Consider the following 17,108-nt stretch of genomic DNA (forward strand, 5'->3'; position numbering starts at 1 on the left):
GCAATATACTGCTCTCTGAGTTGATTGTACTTTTAGACTTTCCAACTCATCTGAATTCAAGGAATACCAGAACAAGTGCAGACTGATGTTGTCCCAACCCACAGGAAGTCTGCTGGAATACTAAAATGTAAGGCGACAAAAATTTAAATTTCCTTTTACATTATTGCCAGCTAGTTACTTCAAAATTACTAATAGGAAACAGACTGTGGTTTAAAGATTTATAACACAGGTTGTACTGTACTGTTTCCACATAAACACATACCTGATTCAACGATAATCATTCCAACATACCATTCCCAGTGTATATTGAGATTGAATCCAGATTATGCCTTGATTTGGACCAAACCCATTACATTTCCCTGGCTGTGATTGCAGCAGGCACAATGTTAAACACTGTGTTTTAAAAGGTGTTGTATCCCTCAGGCTATTCATATTTCCATAAATGGCAGAGTAATGGTTCCTAAGATGTCTGTGAATGCTTGTGGCTATGGGCTGAGCACAGTAAATTGTAGGAGCCTGGTCTTCAGAACCTGGAATAAATGGTACTCCTAGTATTTGGCATCAAGGTAGAATCACTTCAACTGCAAAACTTGCAACAAATCCAATTTACTTTACAGACACACACAAAGTTTGTTGAATTGAAGAACATTAATTTTTTTTCTGTTGTACACAACTCTCGTCAGTGATGTTGTCAGTACAACCCACACAGGCAGAGTTAGTAGTAGGTGCAATTCTTGTGGGGTTTTTTTATAAAGTAAAGTACAGGTCACACATATTAGGTTCTGTGATCTCTGTGGACAAGACTAAGTGAGTGCCACTGAAATTTCTATAGTGTGAAGAAAATAAAAACACAAATGTAAACAAACAATCAGACAGGAACAGCTGCTGAGTTTACAGTAGTACTGTAATGGTTCATAGACAACCCTGGTTTAATGTTTCTTCTGGTGATGTCTCCAAGTGCTGAAAACTCAGACTACATATAGTAAAGCGGAGGGAATAAACCATTTCAGTGAAAATTTTCTATAAAACTTACATTAAAAAAATTTGTCTTGTTCCTCTCGTAGAAGAGTCCTTGTGCTGGCATGTGCTTCAACTGTTGCCATGGAATGCTGATGCCTAGCAACACATCCCGAGCCCAGTTCAGGTTCTGCAGAAAGACAAAATTGATGAAAGTTAGAACACAAGAGATTGAGGGAGTCTATTGGCTTATTTTAAAAGTCACACCCAATTAAACAAAAGCTTGGCTGTAGCATTCTGCCCGTTAAATGAGCAAATCCTGTAAACTGCTGCTTAAACAATACTGAATAGTCACAGTGCAATCACCCTACACAATGAGATGGCTAAACCAAGGGGTACGCAGACATCCATTCGATAAAGTAGAATGCTGCATATTACAGCTAGAGATTGAGTGGAATAGTGCAGCCAGTCCACTACCCATAGTCGCTCAGCAATATATTCATTATGGAAAAGAACTGTGCAAGCAAAAATAATTGATAATCTACAAATGGAGATGATTGTGGTCACTTAGAGTTATAACGGCACAGGAGGCCATTCGGCCCATCGAGTCCGTGCCGGCTCTCTGTAGAGCAATCCAGTCAGTCCCATTCCCCTGCTCTATCTCCGTAGCCCTGCAAGTTTATTTCCCTCAAGTGCCTATCCAGTCTCCCCTTGAAAACATTGAGTGTCTCCGCCTCCACCACTTCCGTCGGCAGCGAGTTCCAGGTCCTCACCACTCGCTGCGTAAAAAAGTTTTTCCTCACGTCCCCCCTGTATCTCTTGCCCAAAACCTTAAATCTGTGTCCCCTAGTCCTTGTACCATCAACTAGTGGAACAGCCTTTCCCAGTCTAGCCTACCAAACCCGTCATAATCTTGTACACCTCGATCAAATCACCCCGCAACCTCCTTTGCTCTAATGAAAACAAATCCAGCTTCTCCAACCTGTCCTTGTAGCTAAGATCCCCCATCCCCGGAACCATTCTGGTAAATCTCCTCTGCACCCTCTCGTGCCTTCCCATCCTTCCTAAAGTGTGGTGACCAGAACTGGACGCAGTACTCCAGTTGTGGCCTAACCAGAGCTTTATAAAGGTTCAGCATAACTACTTTTGTACTCAATACCTCTATTTATGAAGCCCAAGATCCCATATGCTTTGCTAACCACTCTCTCAATATGTCCGGGGACCTATGCACATTAACTCCTAGGTCCCTCTGTCTCTTCACACTCTTTAAAACTGTGCCATTAAGTGTATATTGCCTCTCCCTGTTCCTTCTGCCAAAATGCATCATCTCACACTTCTCTGTATTAAATTCCATCTGCCACTTGTCTGCCCATTCTGCTAGCCTTTCTATGTCCTGTTTCAGTCGATTGGCATCATCCTTATGGTTTGCCACACCCCCAAGTTTTGTGTCATTGGTAAATTTAGAAATTCTACTCTGTATTCCAATATCCAGGTCATTTATATATATCAAAAAAAGCAGTGGCTCCAGCACTGACCCTTGGGGAACACCACTGTCCACCATCCTCCAGTCTGAAAAACAGCCATTTACCACAACTCACTGTTTTCTGTCCTTAAGCCAATTCCTTATCCAAGCTGCCACTGACCCACCTATTCCATGAGCCTCAATTTTGTTAACCAGCTTTCTATGTGGTACTTTGTCAAATGCCTTCCGAAAATCCATGTAGACAACATTCATTGCATTCCCTTCATCAATCCTCCCCATTACTTCATCAAAAAGTTCACTTAGATTAGTCAAACACAATCTGCCTTTTAGAAATCAGTGTTGGCTCTCCTTAATCAGCTTAAACCTCTCCAAGTGCCTGTTAATTTTTTCCTCGATTATTGTTTCTAAAACTTTACCCACCACTAATGTTAAACTGACCGGCCTGTAGTTACTAGGATTGTCTTTACACCCTTTCTTGAACAATGGTGTCACATTTGCCATTTTCCAATCCTCAGGCACTTCTCCCACATCTAGGGAAGATTGGAAAATTATGGCAAGCCCTTCAGCTATCTCCTCCCCCAATTCGCTTAGCAACATGGGATGCAAGCCATCTGGACCAGGCGACTTGTCCACTCTAAGCATACCCAGCCTTTCTAGTACATCTTGTCTATCAATTTTCACCCCTTCCATTGCTTCTACCTTTTCCACTTCTACCGATAGTTTGTCAGCATCCACCTCCTTAGTAAACAACGATATAAAGTACTCTGCGTATTCTAGCCTTGCCCGGCACCTCTAAGCATATATCACCTTCTTTGTCCCTATTAGGCTCCACCCTGCCTCTTACTACCCACTTACTGTTTACATGCCGGTAGAAGATTTTTGGGTTCCCTTTTATGTTAACCACCATTCTACTCTCATATTCTCTCTTTGCCAATCTTATTTTCATCTTCACATCCCCTCTCAACTTATTGTATTTGGTCTGGTTCTCCCTTGAAGAATTCACCTGACATTCATCATACACCTTTTTTTGTTTCATCATCTTCTCTATTTCCCTGGGCCAACATCCATAATGAGCCTTCTGCAATGCAAGGCTGCCCCTTCCACCATCAATTACAGCCATTCGGAGCCAGTTTTGTGCTCTGGTCTTGGAGCTACTACGTGAGGCACAAGCTGGCCCCAGTCAATTCAGGTTCCACTGCATTCCCACTAAAATGTACAATGGGCTGATTGAAGTCTAAAGGGGAAAAATTCAGTTGGTTTGTGCCTCCCGTTAGCGCCTTAAGAGGGCGCTAATGGGGCGCAAAGCAACTAGCGCCTGTGCGCAGTGATGTTTGGGCCGCTCATGAAATTAACTAGACATTTTGCAGTGGCGCTAAACACTACCGCCACGATCTCCTGCGCCGGCAGATCGTGACGTCAGTTGAGTGTGCAGCGCCCCGGTCCGAATATTGAGTGGCGCCCCCTGCCTTACTGCCTGCCGCTAGCAACGACATGTTGAGGGGAGCGTTTTGCAGTCAGGAAGGGACTGGGGGAGCGCTATTTAAAGGCGAGCGCTTCTTGCCTTTTTTTGTTGGTGACATTTTTGCACCACGCATTCTGAGAGAGAGAGAGAGAGACTGAGACTTCTGGAGAGATTCGACGCTGTGTGAAGGAGTTTTGGGTACTGAGCAGCACTTTGCAGGTTCATTTTGATTTGACCTTCCTTGTATCGATTTAGAGGAGACTGTGGGGGCTGCACTCTGGGCTCTTTCCCTGGTTCTCTCCATTGTTCTTTCCAGCAGATTCGATGTACAGGTCTCTCCAGGCCGAGGTTCAAGGCTGCAATGAGCAGGGTGTGGATGGAGAACAAGATCGACCCTCCCCTTTAAGAACTGGCCAGCGCCATTGTGTCTGTGTTCCATTGCTGACTGACATCACATGAGCTTCGCCAGCGTTCTGAGATAGCACCTCGCTCCTGGGTCTTTGCACCTTAAGACAGGTGTGAAGCGCCTGATTTAGCGCTCCAATCACCTCCAGGGGCGATAAAAGCCAAGTTTGCAGTTGGAGGCGATAATTAGCGCCAGGCGCTAATCTTTGCGCCCGGCCAATAATTGCGCCCCAAATGGGGCAATACTGAATTTTCCCCCCTAAGTGTTTACTTAGTTGAAAGTGAAAAATAGTCACCTCTTGATGTACTCCAACCACATATTCAGATATCGCCTAAGACTACTTTATAAATAGGTACCTATAGTTTCCCTATACTAGTCATGCACAAATCTCCAATTTAGTTAAAACAGGGCATGTCACAATCATCAAATTCATTTTAAAATAACAATTACAGATATTCATCAAGATTCTATTTCTGTACATTTTGGTGCTTCTGCTTAAATATTTTTGTTTTGAATAGTGAGTGCTTATGACATTGTCTGGGGAACTGGCTGAGAGGAGCTACACAGCCCAACAGTGAGAGATGGTTAATCACTGGAGACAGTTGTTACCCTGAGGCTTCTTCTGTTTCAGCCATACTCCCTCACACATTCTTCCAAGCCAGTTCCTTTGATGATGGCATCAATGCACATCGCTCAAAAGGAAAAACATCTGAACAAAAAAAATCTGAAACACCAACAGACAAAAAGATTTTTAAAGTACTTTTTAAATGATTGAAAAAGTAGTGATGACTCAAGCATTGTAAAACGTACCATCCATATATAACACTAAGTGTGGGATGCAGGTTCCATTCTCCCACTCTACTGAAGTAATTTTATTTTCATTCTCAGGGTGTGGGCGCCACTGGCAAGACTGGCATTTATTGCCCATCCCCAATTGCCTTCTTCTTGAACCATTGCAGTCTTTATGGTGAGTCTCGTTATTTTTTGTAGTGGTTTGGTACAACGGAGTGGCTTGCTGGGCCACTTCAGAGGGTAGTTAAGAGTCAACCATGTTGGTGTGGGACTGGAGTCACATGTAGGCCAGACTGTTGTAAGGAAGGCAGGTTTCCTTCTCCAAAGGGCATTGGTCAGCTGGTTGGATTTTTACTTCATGATCACTTTTACTGATACCAGCTTTTCCCGACTCTCTTGCTCAGCAAGAGTCAACGTGCCCCAGAGGGAGGTGGTGATATATTGGCGGTAACCTCTATCTCCAAAACTGAGGTTTCAGTCAAGCAAGCAGTAGATCTGATCAAATTCGAGTCAAACCTAAGGAGTGCATATTGGCTAGCATCTGTCTCAGCTCGGTTATTAGAGGTCAAATGAAAGAATGTGTTAGTGTTACTTGGAGTTGTGGAACCAATGAAGATCATACTTAATGCACTGATGGTAACTAACTGCTCAGCTCATACTTCACAGGAATATCACGTGCAGGATTACATTCTCAGAGTAGCTACTTCCAAGTGACAGACAATGTGAAATACAGTCACAATTTTTATGTAGATCAATACAGTGGCCAATTTAAACACAAACTGTCCCACAAAGATGCTGCATAGCTTACATACAGTGGTACAGGTGTGCTGGAATATTTCAGCAAGGTATCCCAGCCCATGAAGGATCGGAGCTCTAATCTGTTGCCCACTCCCTTAGAAATTTCTAACAAGTCCTCACCTAGCACTGAGCCTTGATCAGTCATCGCTTCCCATCCTTGTCCCAAATTCCCCATGTGTCAGCATGGTTAATTTGATAGCATTTTGACCATGACTCCGAAGGTTGTGGGTCAAGTCCCACTTGAGTGCAGTCCTGAGGGAGTGCTGCCCTTCAGATGAGCTAACCTGTCGGCCTGCTCAAGTGGACAGCACTGGAAGAGGAGCAGGTAGTTCTTCCGGTGCACTGCACAATATTCCTCTCTCAATCACAACCACCAAAAGTAGACGAGCTAGTCATTTATCTCCTTTGCTGTTTGTGGGATCTTGCTGTACACGCTTTGGCTGCTGTAGTTGCCTGCAAAACACTGACAACACTTCAAAGTAATTCACTGTCTGAAGTGCTTTGGGACATTTCTCCTGAAGTTCTGAGCTGCTGCCTCCTCTTCCCAAAAATAAAGAATAAAGTTGAGCGCAAGGAACCAGGACAGCTTTACAAGAAATGAAACCAAACTATATAATATTCAAGAAGCGGCAAGTTCTTTTAAGTGCTAAAAGCTGTATTCCATTTATACAACATTGAGCAATTTAAACAGAGGGAAACTACCACAAAAAAGGTAACTAGTACTTTAACTGAAGTATGTAGTACCTGACCCATCAGTTCCTACAGAGGCTATGTGCACCTGGAGTCGACTACATTGCTGGGCTCCACTCCGATACCTGGATATACTCCAGGTCAGGACTCTTGCTTCAGTGTAAGGTCACAACCTCCCAGTTGCCATTAAAATCTGAACCAGATTTATACTTTCATTTTAATGTTTTTTCACCTTCAGTAACAGCAAATGAACTATAACTAGAAAATATCTTAAACTTTATTGTCCAGCAATAACTCATTGATAATAGTTCAGGAAATATTTAAAACAATAACATTTCAATTAAATTTGGCTTTAAAATATCTTCCTTTCTACCTACATTTATGGAAATATCCCTGACTAGCAATTAGGAACTTTATTTACCATTGAGGATTGTAGTTCTTTGGGTTTTAAACCCCTTTTCCCCCAGTAAATATATGAACTGCTGCTGCACAAGAAGGTTTGACTGCATGAAAATTAAATTAGAAAGGCCTCAGTCACGGGATACAAAAGGCTGGGGGGGGGGGGGGCGGTGGGGGGAAGAAAGAGTCTCTCTTGCACATAACAAATTCCACTTTAACCACTGATAGCACATGGACAACACCAGATATGGCAGTACGGACCCACATCCCACACAGCAGCACTGCAAGTATCATTTGGAAACAGCTTCACCGGTTTAATCCTCCCAATGTCAGAAGAGAAGAGTGAATGCAGCAACAACAAAGAGCTCTGGTATTACAGTTAACAATCAATCAATCAGGAAACCGGCATTCCCCAGTCATGGCTGCACTTCCGTTACGTCTAGTTGCCATGGGGGGAAATAAACTGAAATAAATTTGCCAGATGAACTACTCAGGAATATGAGCAGATACAACTGGGATTTACTATCCTCTCCTGTTAATGGGCAGATACAAGCTTGGGAAGCACCGTGGACCAGAGGAGCTCAGCTGTAATCATCTCAAAATGAGCCCTTTGCCTGGAACACCCATTTACAGTGGCAAGAGGGAGTCAAAATCTGACAGATCCGTGGAAAACAATTCAGATTCGCAAGTTCGGAATTGAATCAGCATCAACAGAAGTCACTGGAAGAGCTGGTCTCAGATCAGAAGCATGTGCCCTCCATCCAGTATAAATAGCCAGGTGGACTCCAGTGGTGCAACAATATGGCACTGACCTTCGAGTGTGTTCCCCTCTCCGTAATTTACCCAGTTTGCTGTTTCTTCTCGCAGTGCACTGAATTTAAAGCACAAATGATTGATGGATCCACCTGCACGCAGTACACCTGAGCAGGTAGTTTTTGAAAGGCGTTCTCTCAGGGTGACCAACAGGTTTTTCTGCTTATGACGACCATGTGGATTGAAGGAACTTGCTGTGCCTTTACATTTTAGAACCCAGACACACAAGCATTCAAGGTATAAAAACAATCACTTCACTAAAACAGACACAAAAATGCATCAGTATTCAAACAAAACCTCACTGCCATGCACTTACAAATGTTCAAAAACGTAACCTTGTTATTTGATTTTAAACTAGCCCACATCTTCCCTCCACGAGACTGTAACAACATTAAACTGGCCTATGCTTGCCTACAGCTCTCTTCTATATCCTCCACCATCCAAGTCCGCCCCCCCAGCCACCACCTCGAATCTGTGGCAAGGTTAAACTGACCCACACCTTCGCCCTCCTGACTCGGTGACAAAGTTGAATCTCACCAATCTGCTTATTTGTCATTTTAGTACAAAAAATGCACAATGAAACATGATTAGTTTATCCCAGGTCTATACTCAACACCAAACTGTCCTTGTTCATATAACACAATTTACCTCAATTTCAGTTAGAATTATAGAGCCTGGTGTCAAATCACTCCCGGTTGCTGCACCTCTAACAGCAGTAACTTGATTTTAATGAGCAGACACATTTCGCCATGGTGGGAAGCAGCCCTGTCACTGGCCCCTTGTAAACACCAGCACTCGAGTGGGAGTTAATCACTTCAATCTTTCTCACTTTTCCATGAAACATTGATACAACTCTCTCATTCATTTTAATCTTTTAAAGTACATCAGCTTCCCACTTTCATTTCTTTCTAACTTGCCAAAACAAAGAACTTGCTTGATCAAGGATTTCCTTTCTGCTGTTAATAATGGATTCCACAACTGCTGCAGCATGATTTCTAAATCACACACTTTTAAGAGAAAGCTACAAAGCACACCTTCCTGGAAGCTGCAGCTACATTGTTCAGTTAACAGCTGTACATCGCTCTGATCCGAGTTATGCTGCTATTTCAATCAGAAAGTTGAATTGAAGAGTGGGAGGCACAAGCAACAAACTCTCTGAATGGAAACTTCTACATACTACCGGAAGTCAGCCCAGGTCAGCAAAATAGAGGACTTCAGCTCATAAAATCTAATGATAGAGGTAACTAACTGAACTTGTGAAAGTAGTAGTTTAAACCAAAACAAAGCCCACTTCTGTACCTCCTTCCCAAGGAGAACTCTGCCTACATAATAGTGTAATCATTGGCTCCAGAAAATAGTTCATTTTTGAAACACAGACATTTCAACAGTGCATTAACCCACTATATGAATGCAACTATTATTAAATAATGGACCTGAAATTACGGTCAGAGGCTTCCCGCAGGCGAATGCCTCCGAACCGCAAGTAAAATCCATACTAACCTGATGACCCCGGACCTACGAAGACTCGCGCTCCTGGGCCTGCAGGCCTGTGTAAAGGTCCACGTATCACAAGGGCGCAGGCGGTTCACAAGTGTCCCTGGGATCAAGTGGACCAGCCCAACCAATCACAAAGGGGCATTCCTGGTATGCTTATGGAGGATTCCATTTATGCACGGAATCCCCATGAGAATAACAGGAACCACACAAAAAAAAATATTTTCACACAACCGAAATAAAAATAAATCACGTTTAAAATTAATTAAAATACAATTTAATTAAACATTTAAAACAAAAAGTTAATTTTTTGAAAAATAAATTTAAACATTTTTAAAGGGGCCAAAAATAACCTAAACTAATTTTAAAGGTTTCTGAATGTTTAAATGTTTTTTTAAAAAATGTAATGTTTATTTTCACCCTTATGCTGGTAAAAGGTGGCCATATGCCTGCTTTTACCAGGCGCAAGAGTTTCGTGGGCACTTGCTGGGCAGTAGTTGGGCAAATAGCCCAACCCTGAGTCAGCGAATGTCCATTTCCTTCAGATCCATACAATCTGTCCAGCTGAAACTTGACAGATCGCAAGTTCCGTGGTTTCGCACATCTGCATTGCATGCAGAAACCTGGAATTTGCAGGGCACTTACGACCACACAGAGCATGTCATCATATGCCCTGGAAAATACAGGCCAAAATGCTTTTGCAATGGTAAGACAACTATAGCTGCAACAAGCACGCACCCAAAGCTCTGCCTCAAATCCAGTTTGAAATGCTGCAGTAAATTGTCCAAAAGTGGTGGCATCTCACAACACAAGATCAACCCAAAGCATCAATTAAACTTTATTTTTAAATGGAGCAAACTGCTCTTACCGTTACAAATTATAGGCACAGAATTCTGGGATTCCCGAGAAGCAGCCAGCGCACAAAGATACATCCATTTTAGTTGCAACTGTGGCCGATTAAAATGGAATTTCAGTTATCTTGCACTGTGGTTGTGTTTTGGTAATGTATTCGCCACACATCCAGAAAAAAATACATCAAACAGAGCTTCAGGAAGTGGCTAACTCAGAGCACCAAAAAGCACCAAATTTTAAGCCTGTATAACAGCTCATCTTGCAAACTCCCACCCTGACGACCCAAGTAAAGCACAGGTACTGTACCTGGTGTCCAGTGACCAGCTAACAGAGGGGAACAAAACACAAAGAAAGAATTAAAACAACAATGTGCATCACATCACACAAGCTTTGAAGCTTCTGCTGCAATGGTTTCTCCCATCTTAGTTTTCCTCCCTTGCCAATGCCTAGTGGAAACCCATCATGTTGGATCAGAAAACTTGAAAAAAAGCTACTCAGTTCCCATAAGAACATAAGAAACAGGAGCAGGAGTCGGCCAATCGGCCCCTCGAGCCTGCTCCGCCATTCAATAAGATCATGGCTGATCCAATCTTGGCCTCAACTCCACTTTCCCGCTCTCTCCCCATACCCCTCGACTCCCCTGTAGTTCAAATGTCTGTCAATCTCCGCCTTGAATATATTCAGTGACTCCGCCTCCACAGCTCTCTGGGGCAGTGAATTCCAAAGATTCACCACCCTCAGAAGAAATTCCTCCTTATCTCCATCTTAAATGGGCGACCCCTTATTCTGAAACTATGCCCCCTAGTTCTAGATTCCCCGAGGGGAAACATCCTCTCAGCATCTACCCTGTCAATCCCCCTCAGAACCTTATATGTTTCAATAAGATCACCCCTCATTCTTCTAAACTCCAATGAGTATAGGCCCAACCTGCTCAACCTTTCCTCATACGTCAACCCCTTCATCCCAGGAATCAACCTGGTGAACCTTCTCTGCATTGCCTCCAATGCAAGTATATCCTTCCTTAAATATGGAGACCAAAACTGTACGCAGTACTCCAGGTGTGGTCTCACCAGCACCCTGTAAAGTTGCATCAAAACATCCCTACTTTTATACTCCATTCCCTTTGCAATAAAGGCCAACATTCCATTAGCCTTCCTAATTACTTGCTGTACCTGCATGCTAACTTTTTCTGTTTCATGTACAAGGACCCCCAGATCCCTTTGTACCGCAGCATTTTGTAGTCTCACCCCATTTAAATAATAATTTGCTTTTTCATTCTTCCTTCCAAAGTGGATAACCTCACATTTCCCCACATTATACTCCATCTGCCAAATTTTTGCCCACTCACTTAACCTGTCTGTATCCCTTTGCAGACTCTCGTGTCCTCCTCACAACTTGCTAACCCACCTATCTTTGTATCAGCAGCAAATTTGGCTACAGTACACTCGGTCCCTCCATCCAAGTCACTAATATAGATTGAAAATAGTTGAGGCCCCAGCACTGATCCCCGCGGCACCCCACTAGTTACTGATTGCCAACCGGAAAATGACCCATTTATCCCGACTCTCTGTTTTCTGTTAGTTAGCCAATCCTCTATCCATGCCAATATATTACCCCCAACCCCGTGAGCTCTTATCTTGTGCAGTAACCTTTTATATGGCACCTTATCGAATATCTTCTGGAAATCCAAATACACCACATCTACTGGCTCCCCTTTATCCACCCTGTTTGTTACATCCTCAAAGAACTCTAGCAAATTTATCAAACACAATTTCCCTTTCATAAAATTATGTTGACTCTGCTTAATTGTCTTATGATTTTGTAAATGTCCTGCTATTACCTCCTTAATAATGGATTCAAGCATTTTCCCAATGACAAGATGTTAGGCCAGCTGGCCTATAGTTTCCTCCTTTCTGTCTCTCTCCTTTCTTGAATAGCGGCGTTACATTTGCGGTTTTCCAATCCGCTGGGACCTCCAGAATCCAGGGAATTTTGGTAGATTACAACCAACACATCCACTATCACTGCAGCCACTTCTTTTAAGTCCCTAGGATGCAGGCCATCAGGTCCAGGGGACTTGTCAGCCTTTAGCCCCTTTAGTTTGCCTAATACTTTTTCTCTAGTGATAGAGATTGTTTTAAGTTCCTCCCTCCCTATAGCCCCTTGATTATCTGTTATTGGGATGTTTTTAGTGTCTTCTATCGTGAAGACCGATCCAAAATAATTGTTAGAGTCTCTGTTATTTCTCTATTTCCCATTATTAATTCCCCAGTCTCATCCCCTAAGGGACCAACGTTTACTTTAGCTACTCTCTTCCTTTTTATATACTTGTAGAAGCTCTTCCTGTCTGTTTTTATATTATTTGCTAGTTTACTCTCATACTCTATCTTCTCCCTCTTTATAATTTTTTTAGTCATCCTTTGCTGGTTTCTAAAAATTTCCCAATCCTCTGGCCTACCACTAATCTTCACAACATTGTATATCTTTTCTTTCAATTTGATACCATCTTTAACTTCCATAGTTAGCCACGAATGGTTCATCCTTCTCGTAGACCCTTTCTTTCTCACTGGAATATACCTTTGCTGAGATTTATGAAATATCTCATTAAATGTCTGCCACTGCTGATCTACCGTCTTACCCTTTAATCTATTTTCCCAGTCCACTTTAGCAAACTCTGTTCTCATACCCTTGTAATTGCCTTTATTTAAGTTTAAGACACTAGTTTCAGACCCAAGTTTCTCACCCTCAAACTAAATTTGAAATTCTACCATGCTATGATCACTCTTTCCGAGGGGATCCTTTACTATGAGATCATTAATTAATCCTGTCTCATTACACATTACCAGATCTAAAATAGCCTGCTCCCTGGTTGGTTCCTCAACGTACTGCTCGAAGAAACCATCGCGAATACTCTCTTTGAACTCGTCCTCAAGGCTACCATTACCTATTTGATTTATCCAATCTATATGATTAAAATCACCCATGATTATTGCAGTACCTTTCTTACAGCCCCCATTATTTCTTGATTTATACTCTGTCCTACAGTATAGCTACTGTTAGAGGGCCTATAGACTACTCCCACCAGTGACTTCTTACCCTTACTATTTCTTATCTCCACCCAAACTGATTCTATATCTTGAGCTTCTGAGCCAATATAATTCCTCACCACTGCAGTGATCTCATCCTTTATTAACAGAGCTACCCCACCTCCTTTTCCTTTCTGCCTATCCTTCCGAAATGTCAAATACCCTGAATATTCAGTTTGCAGCCTTGGTCACTTTGCAACCACGCCTCTAATGGCTATCAGATCATACCCATTTATTTCTATTTGTGCCGTCAACTCATCTATCTTGTTAAAAATGCTGTGTGCATTCAGATAAAGAGCCTTTAATTTTATCTAATCATTTTTCCTTACTAGACTCTATTTTCTGGTGCACTTTTATGGTTGTACGCTCTGCCCCTTCCTGATACATTCTGAACATCATTACCTTGCACTATTGACTTCTCCTTTCTCTTTGCCTTCCTAAATACCCCTTCACCTGAACCCCTATCTTCTATTTCCAGCTTAGCTTTTCTCCCTTCTGATTCTACTCTCAGGTTTCCATCCCCCTGCCAAGCTAGCTTAAACCCTCCCCAACAGCATGAGCAAAACCTCCCACAAGGATACTGGTCCTGTTCCCATTGAGATGCAACCTGTCTGGCTTGTAGTGGTCCCACCTCCCCCAGAAAAAGTTCCAATTCCTCAGGAATCTGAAGCCCTCCCTCCTACACCATCTCTCCATTCAGCTAGTCTGTCAGCAAACACCACAGCAGCAGGAGCATGGATTGGTACCTTTCTCATAAGTCCATATGGGAGCACAAGTAATGAAAGGAAACATTAACACCGCAGAGGATGAAACACTGCTTTGCTGGTGGGGAACAATGACATTACATCTGCAGGTTGGGCTCTGGCACTGGTGGATGCCAGCCCACACCACCACTAGCGAGAGATCCATGCTGACAGAGCCATGGCTCAACACAGCCCAGCAGTTCATTTCTACTATAGCAGGTTGACAGCAAGCAGAGACACTGCTCCTCTAGCAACAAGTATTTGTTGATCTCTTTTAACCTACGTATATGGGTGGATATACAGCAATATAGTCAGGGGGTGCTTTTGGACACTAATCAATGGGTTTCCGTATAATGCAAGGGTGCTGAATTCAAACACACACACACAGGACAGACATCTATCAATGAGACAAAAAACTATTTGCAATGCAGCTTTAAAGTAATGTTACTTTCTTTCTAAATACAGCCAGTTCCCAAAGGCGAAGTGTCTTCCGAATAACGTAACAGATTATTAACTGCTCAGGCACTACCTTGCCCTGTGTCTACTGTCTAGGTAGCACTGCATGCACACAGCAAACGCTCTCTGGCTGGAGAAAGTAACGAAATGTTGGAAGAGCAGATGGCTGTGGCAGGCTGTGGATTCACTTCCCACAGGTTCCTGCTGTCCACCATGCTGTCAATGTGAGCCATTCTCCCACTGGGGAAGGGAAAGGAATGGCCTCACCCCAGGATGCCCTAGGACTACGTCCTGCATGCGGCTCATTTACTGAGGCACAGCAGAGCCAACTGATGACAATCCTGGTGAATAGTGCACATAGTATTAAATAAAAGAGAAAATGGAGCAAGGTGAGATAGCTGCAAATATCTTGGGATGGACTAAACAAGTGTCACTACCCTACAGGAGGGGGGCATCTTGCATACACACAAAACTATACTTCCCTTGCTCCTCCCCCCGCCCCCCACCACCCCCCCCTTTATAATGCAATCTTGACTGGCCAAATCAAACAGTGTCATAATCTGGAGCGAGAGAAAGAACAGTTGATGAATTTCAAATTTAAGATTGTAAGGAATCATAGAATGGTTACAGCATGGAAGGCAGCCATTCGGCCCCTCAAGCCCATGCCAGCTCGCTGGAGTCTGGCTGCTAAAACAGTAGCCGGAGTGCTGGGCCATCAGATAATGCTCTTAACCTTTTAGCTTGGTTGCTTACTGTTGCATACATTAGATTATATGTAAACCAATAATGAGTCTGAAAGATAGAAGGGGTCCCAGTCCCTGAAGACACGCACTTAATGCCATGTTTATAATATAGCTTCCAGCAGATTATATTCTTAAAGAAAAAAAAACGTACATTTATATAGCACCTTTCACGACCTCAGGACATCCCAAAGCACTGTACAGCCAATGAAATACTTTGAAGTGTAGTCACTGTTGTATTGTGGGAAATGCGGCAGCCAATTTGCGCACAGCAAGATCTCACAAACAGCAATGTGATAATGACCACATAATCTGTTTCTTTTTTAAAGTGATGTTGGTTGAGGGATAAATATTGCCCAGGACACTGGGGAAACCGCCCCCACACTTCTTTGAATAGTACCATGGGATCTTTTACGTCCACCTAAGAAGACAGACGGGGCCTCAGTTTAACGTCTCATTTGCAGTGATGCAAGACAGATCAACTTGCCTTTGTAACCCTAACAGTGCCAGTATCTCCAGGAAACTGGACCCAGGGCAGACCTAGAGTTTCCAAAGTTCTGCATTTGGGACTGACCTTGGTTTTTTTTTTAAAAGGAACATTTCACCACACAATGAGATGCTCAAGAATCACTTACTACAAGTAATGTTTCTGTGGCAGTAGTAGTAACTATTATAATATTACTGCATTAATATGTGGATTTTATAAAGCCTAAATAGTTCTAATGTAATGCTATTTTTTCCCCCTTCATTTCCATTCTCATTTTTTGTCTATATTTTCAGTTTCTGTTTTTCTCTGCATCCGTCATCCTACTGTCCATTCTCAGGGACAGGAAACCCAGTGTAAAATCCATCAGTATATAGTTGGATCAGATTACCTCGGTTAGCGCACGAGTTCTTTTTTTAAAAATACAGATTGCCTGCCGACTCCAGGAATCAAAGAACAGGACACGTGATTGGTGGCCCAGACAGGATGTAGCAAGGGCAAGATACCTTGTGGAAGGTGCGCGGTGTGGTTAAAAGACTGCAGCACGGTATAATCTGAGGTTTTTCACTGACTCACTGCAGGACGCTGAAGAATCCAGTTTTACTGTTGGTGTCACCAGTGACTTCCTCAGCCACTTATCTCTAAACCAACAACAGTAATCCCAGTTAATGACTCTTAATATCATTAATTTCAATAACTCTCATCTATCTGCTCTTCAGCAGTAGCGCAAACACAATGTCAGGGCTCCCGAGTCCATGAAGTGGTTAAGACATAGTAAAGAAAAGGTGCCATCCAATCACCCAAACGCCAACTCAACGTCATTCAAAACAAAACCAACATACGTTACTTGCAAAAACAAAATTCAGCTAAGATTTATTTATCTATATACATAAAAGGATCGTTGTGTCTGTGTGTATGTCCGGGCATCACTCAAAAGTTATAGAGCATACCTACACATATGTTATATCAAAAGAAAGCTTATGATAGGGGAGCGTCATAGGCATATTTACTTTGTGGTCAGACAAAAATTGTTCGGACAGTATACAAAAAACGTTCCAAATTCCGCTCATTAGCGGGTGACCAATCATACGGGGGAATTAGCATTGAGTGACGCGAAGGTTGACCAATCCTACGGGGGGAGCGCGCTGCGTCACGGGGGGCGTTTCATGGCATTTGTGGGCGGGGCTTAATCTTTCAAACTGCCGTTAATTCGGCCATCTTGATTTTTCTGCATCTCCTTCCCTCACTCTCTCCTTCTCCCTCTCTCTCTTGCCGTGAGTGCGGGACCGGGAAAACCGGGGCTTTCCAACGAGCCGTCCCCGACCGAAATCGGACACCTGGAGTCCGCAGCGAAAGGCGTTCGTCTGCCGTTTGCAGAGTGAGTGAGGGGGAATCAGGGCCCGGCGAGGGCACCGAGTGCCCGTCTTTTCAGACAGTCAACCAGCCGGCCGGC

The 17,108-nt window shown here is 43.1% G+C and overlaps 1 protein-coding gene across 5 annotated transcripts in view; it reads right to left on the reverse strand.

Moving 5' to 3' along the window:
• cabin1 (calcineurin binding protein 1) overlaps positions 1-17,108 on the reverse strand; it is a 464,264-nt gene that overhangs the window by 269,386 nt on the left and 177,770 nt on the right. For all 5 annotated transcript variants that reach the window (XM_085962047.1, XM_085962049.1, XM_085962050.1 and 2 more), the window contains exon 28: positions 1,034-1,147. In XM_085962047.1, coding sequence (XP_085818173.1) covers positions 1,034-1,147 — 114 coding nt within the window. The remainder of the gene's footprint in view (positions 1-1,033; positions 1,148-17,108) is intronic.

The sequence above is a fragment of the Somniosus microcephalus genome, chromosome 19 (assembly GCF_052327205.1).
Source record: "Somniosus microcephalus isolate GS21.2 chromosome 19, FLI_Smic_1.0, whole genome shotgun sequence".
Taxonomy (NCBI): domain Eukaryota; kingdom Metazoa; phylum Chordata; class Chondrichthyes; order Squaliformes; family Somniosidae; genus Somniosus; species Somniosus microcephalus.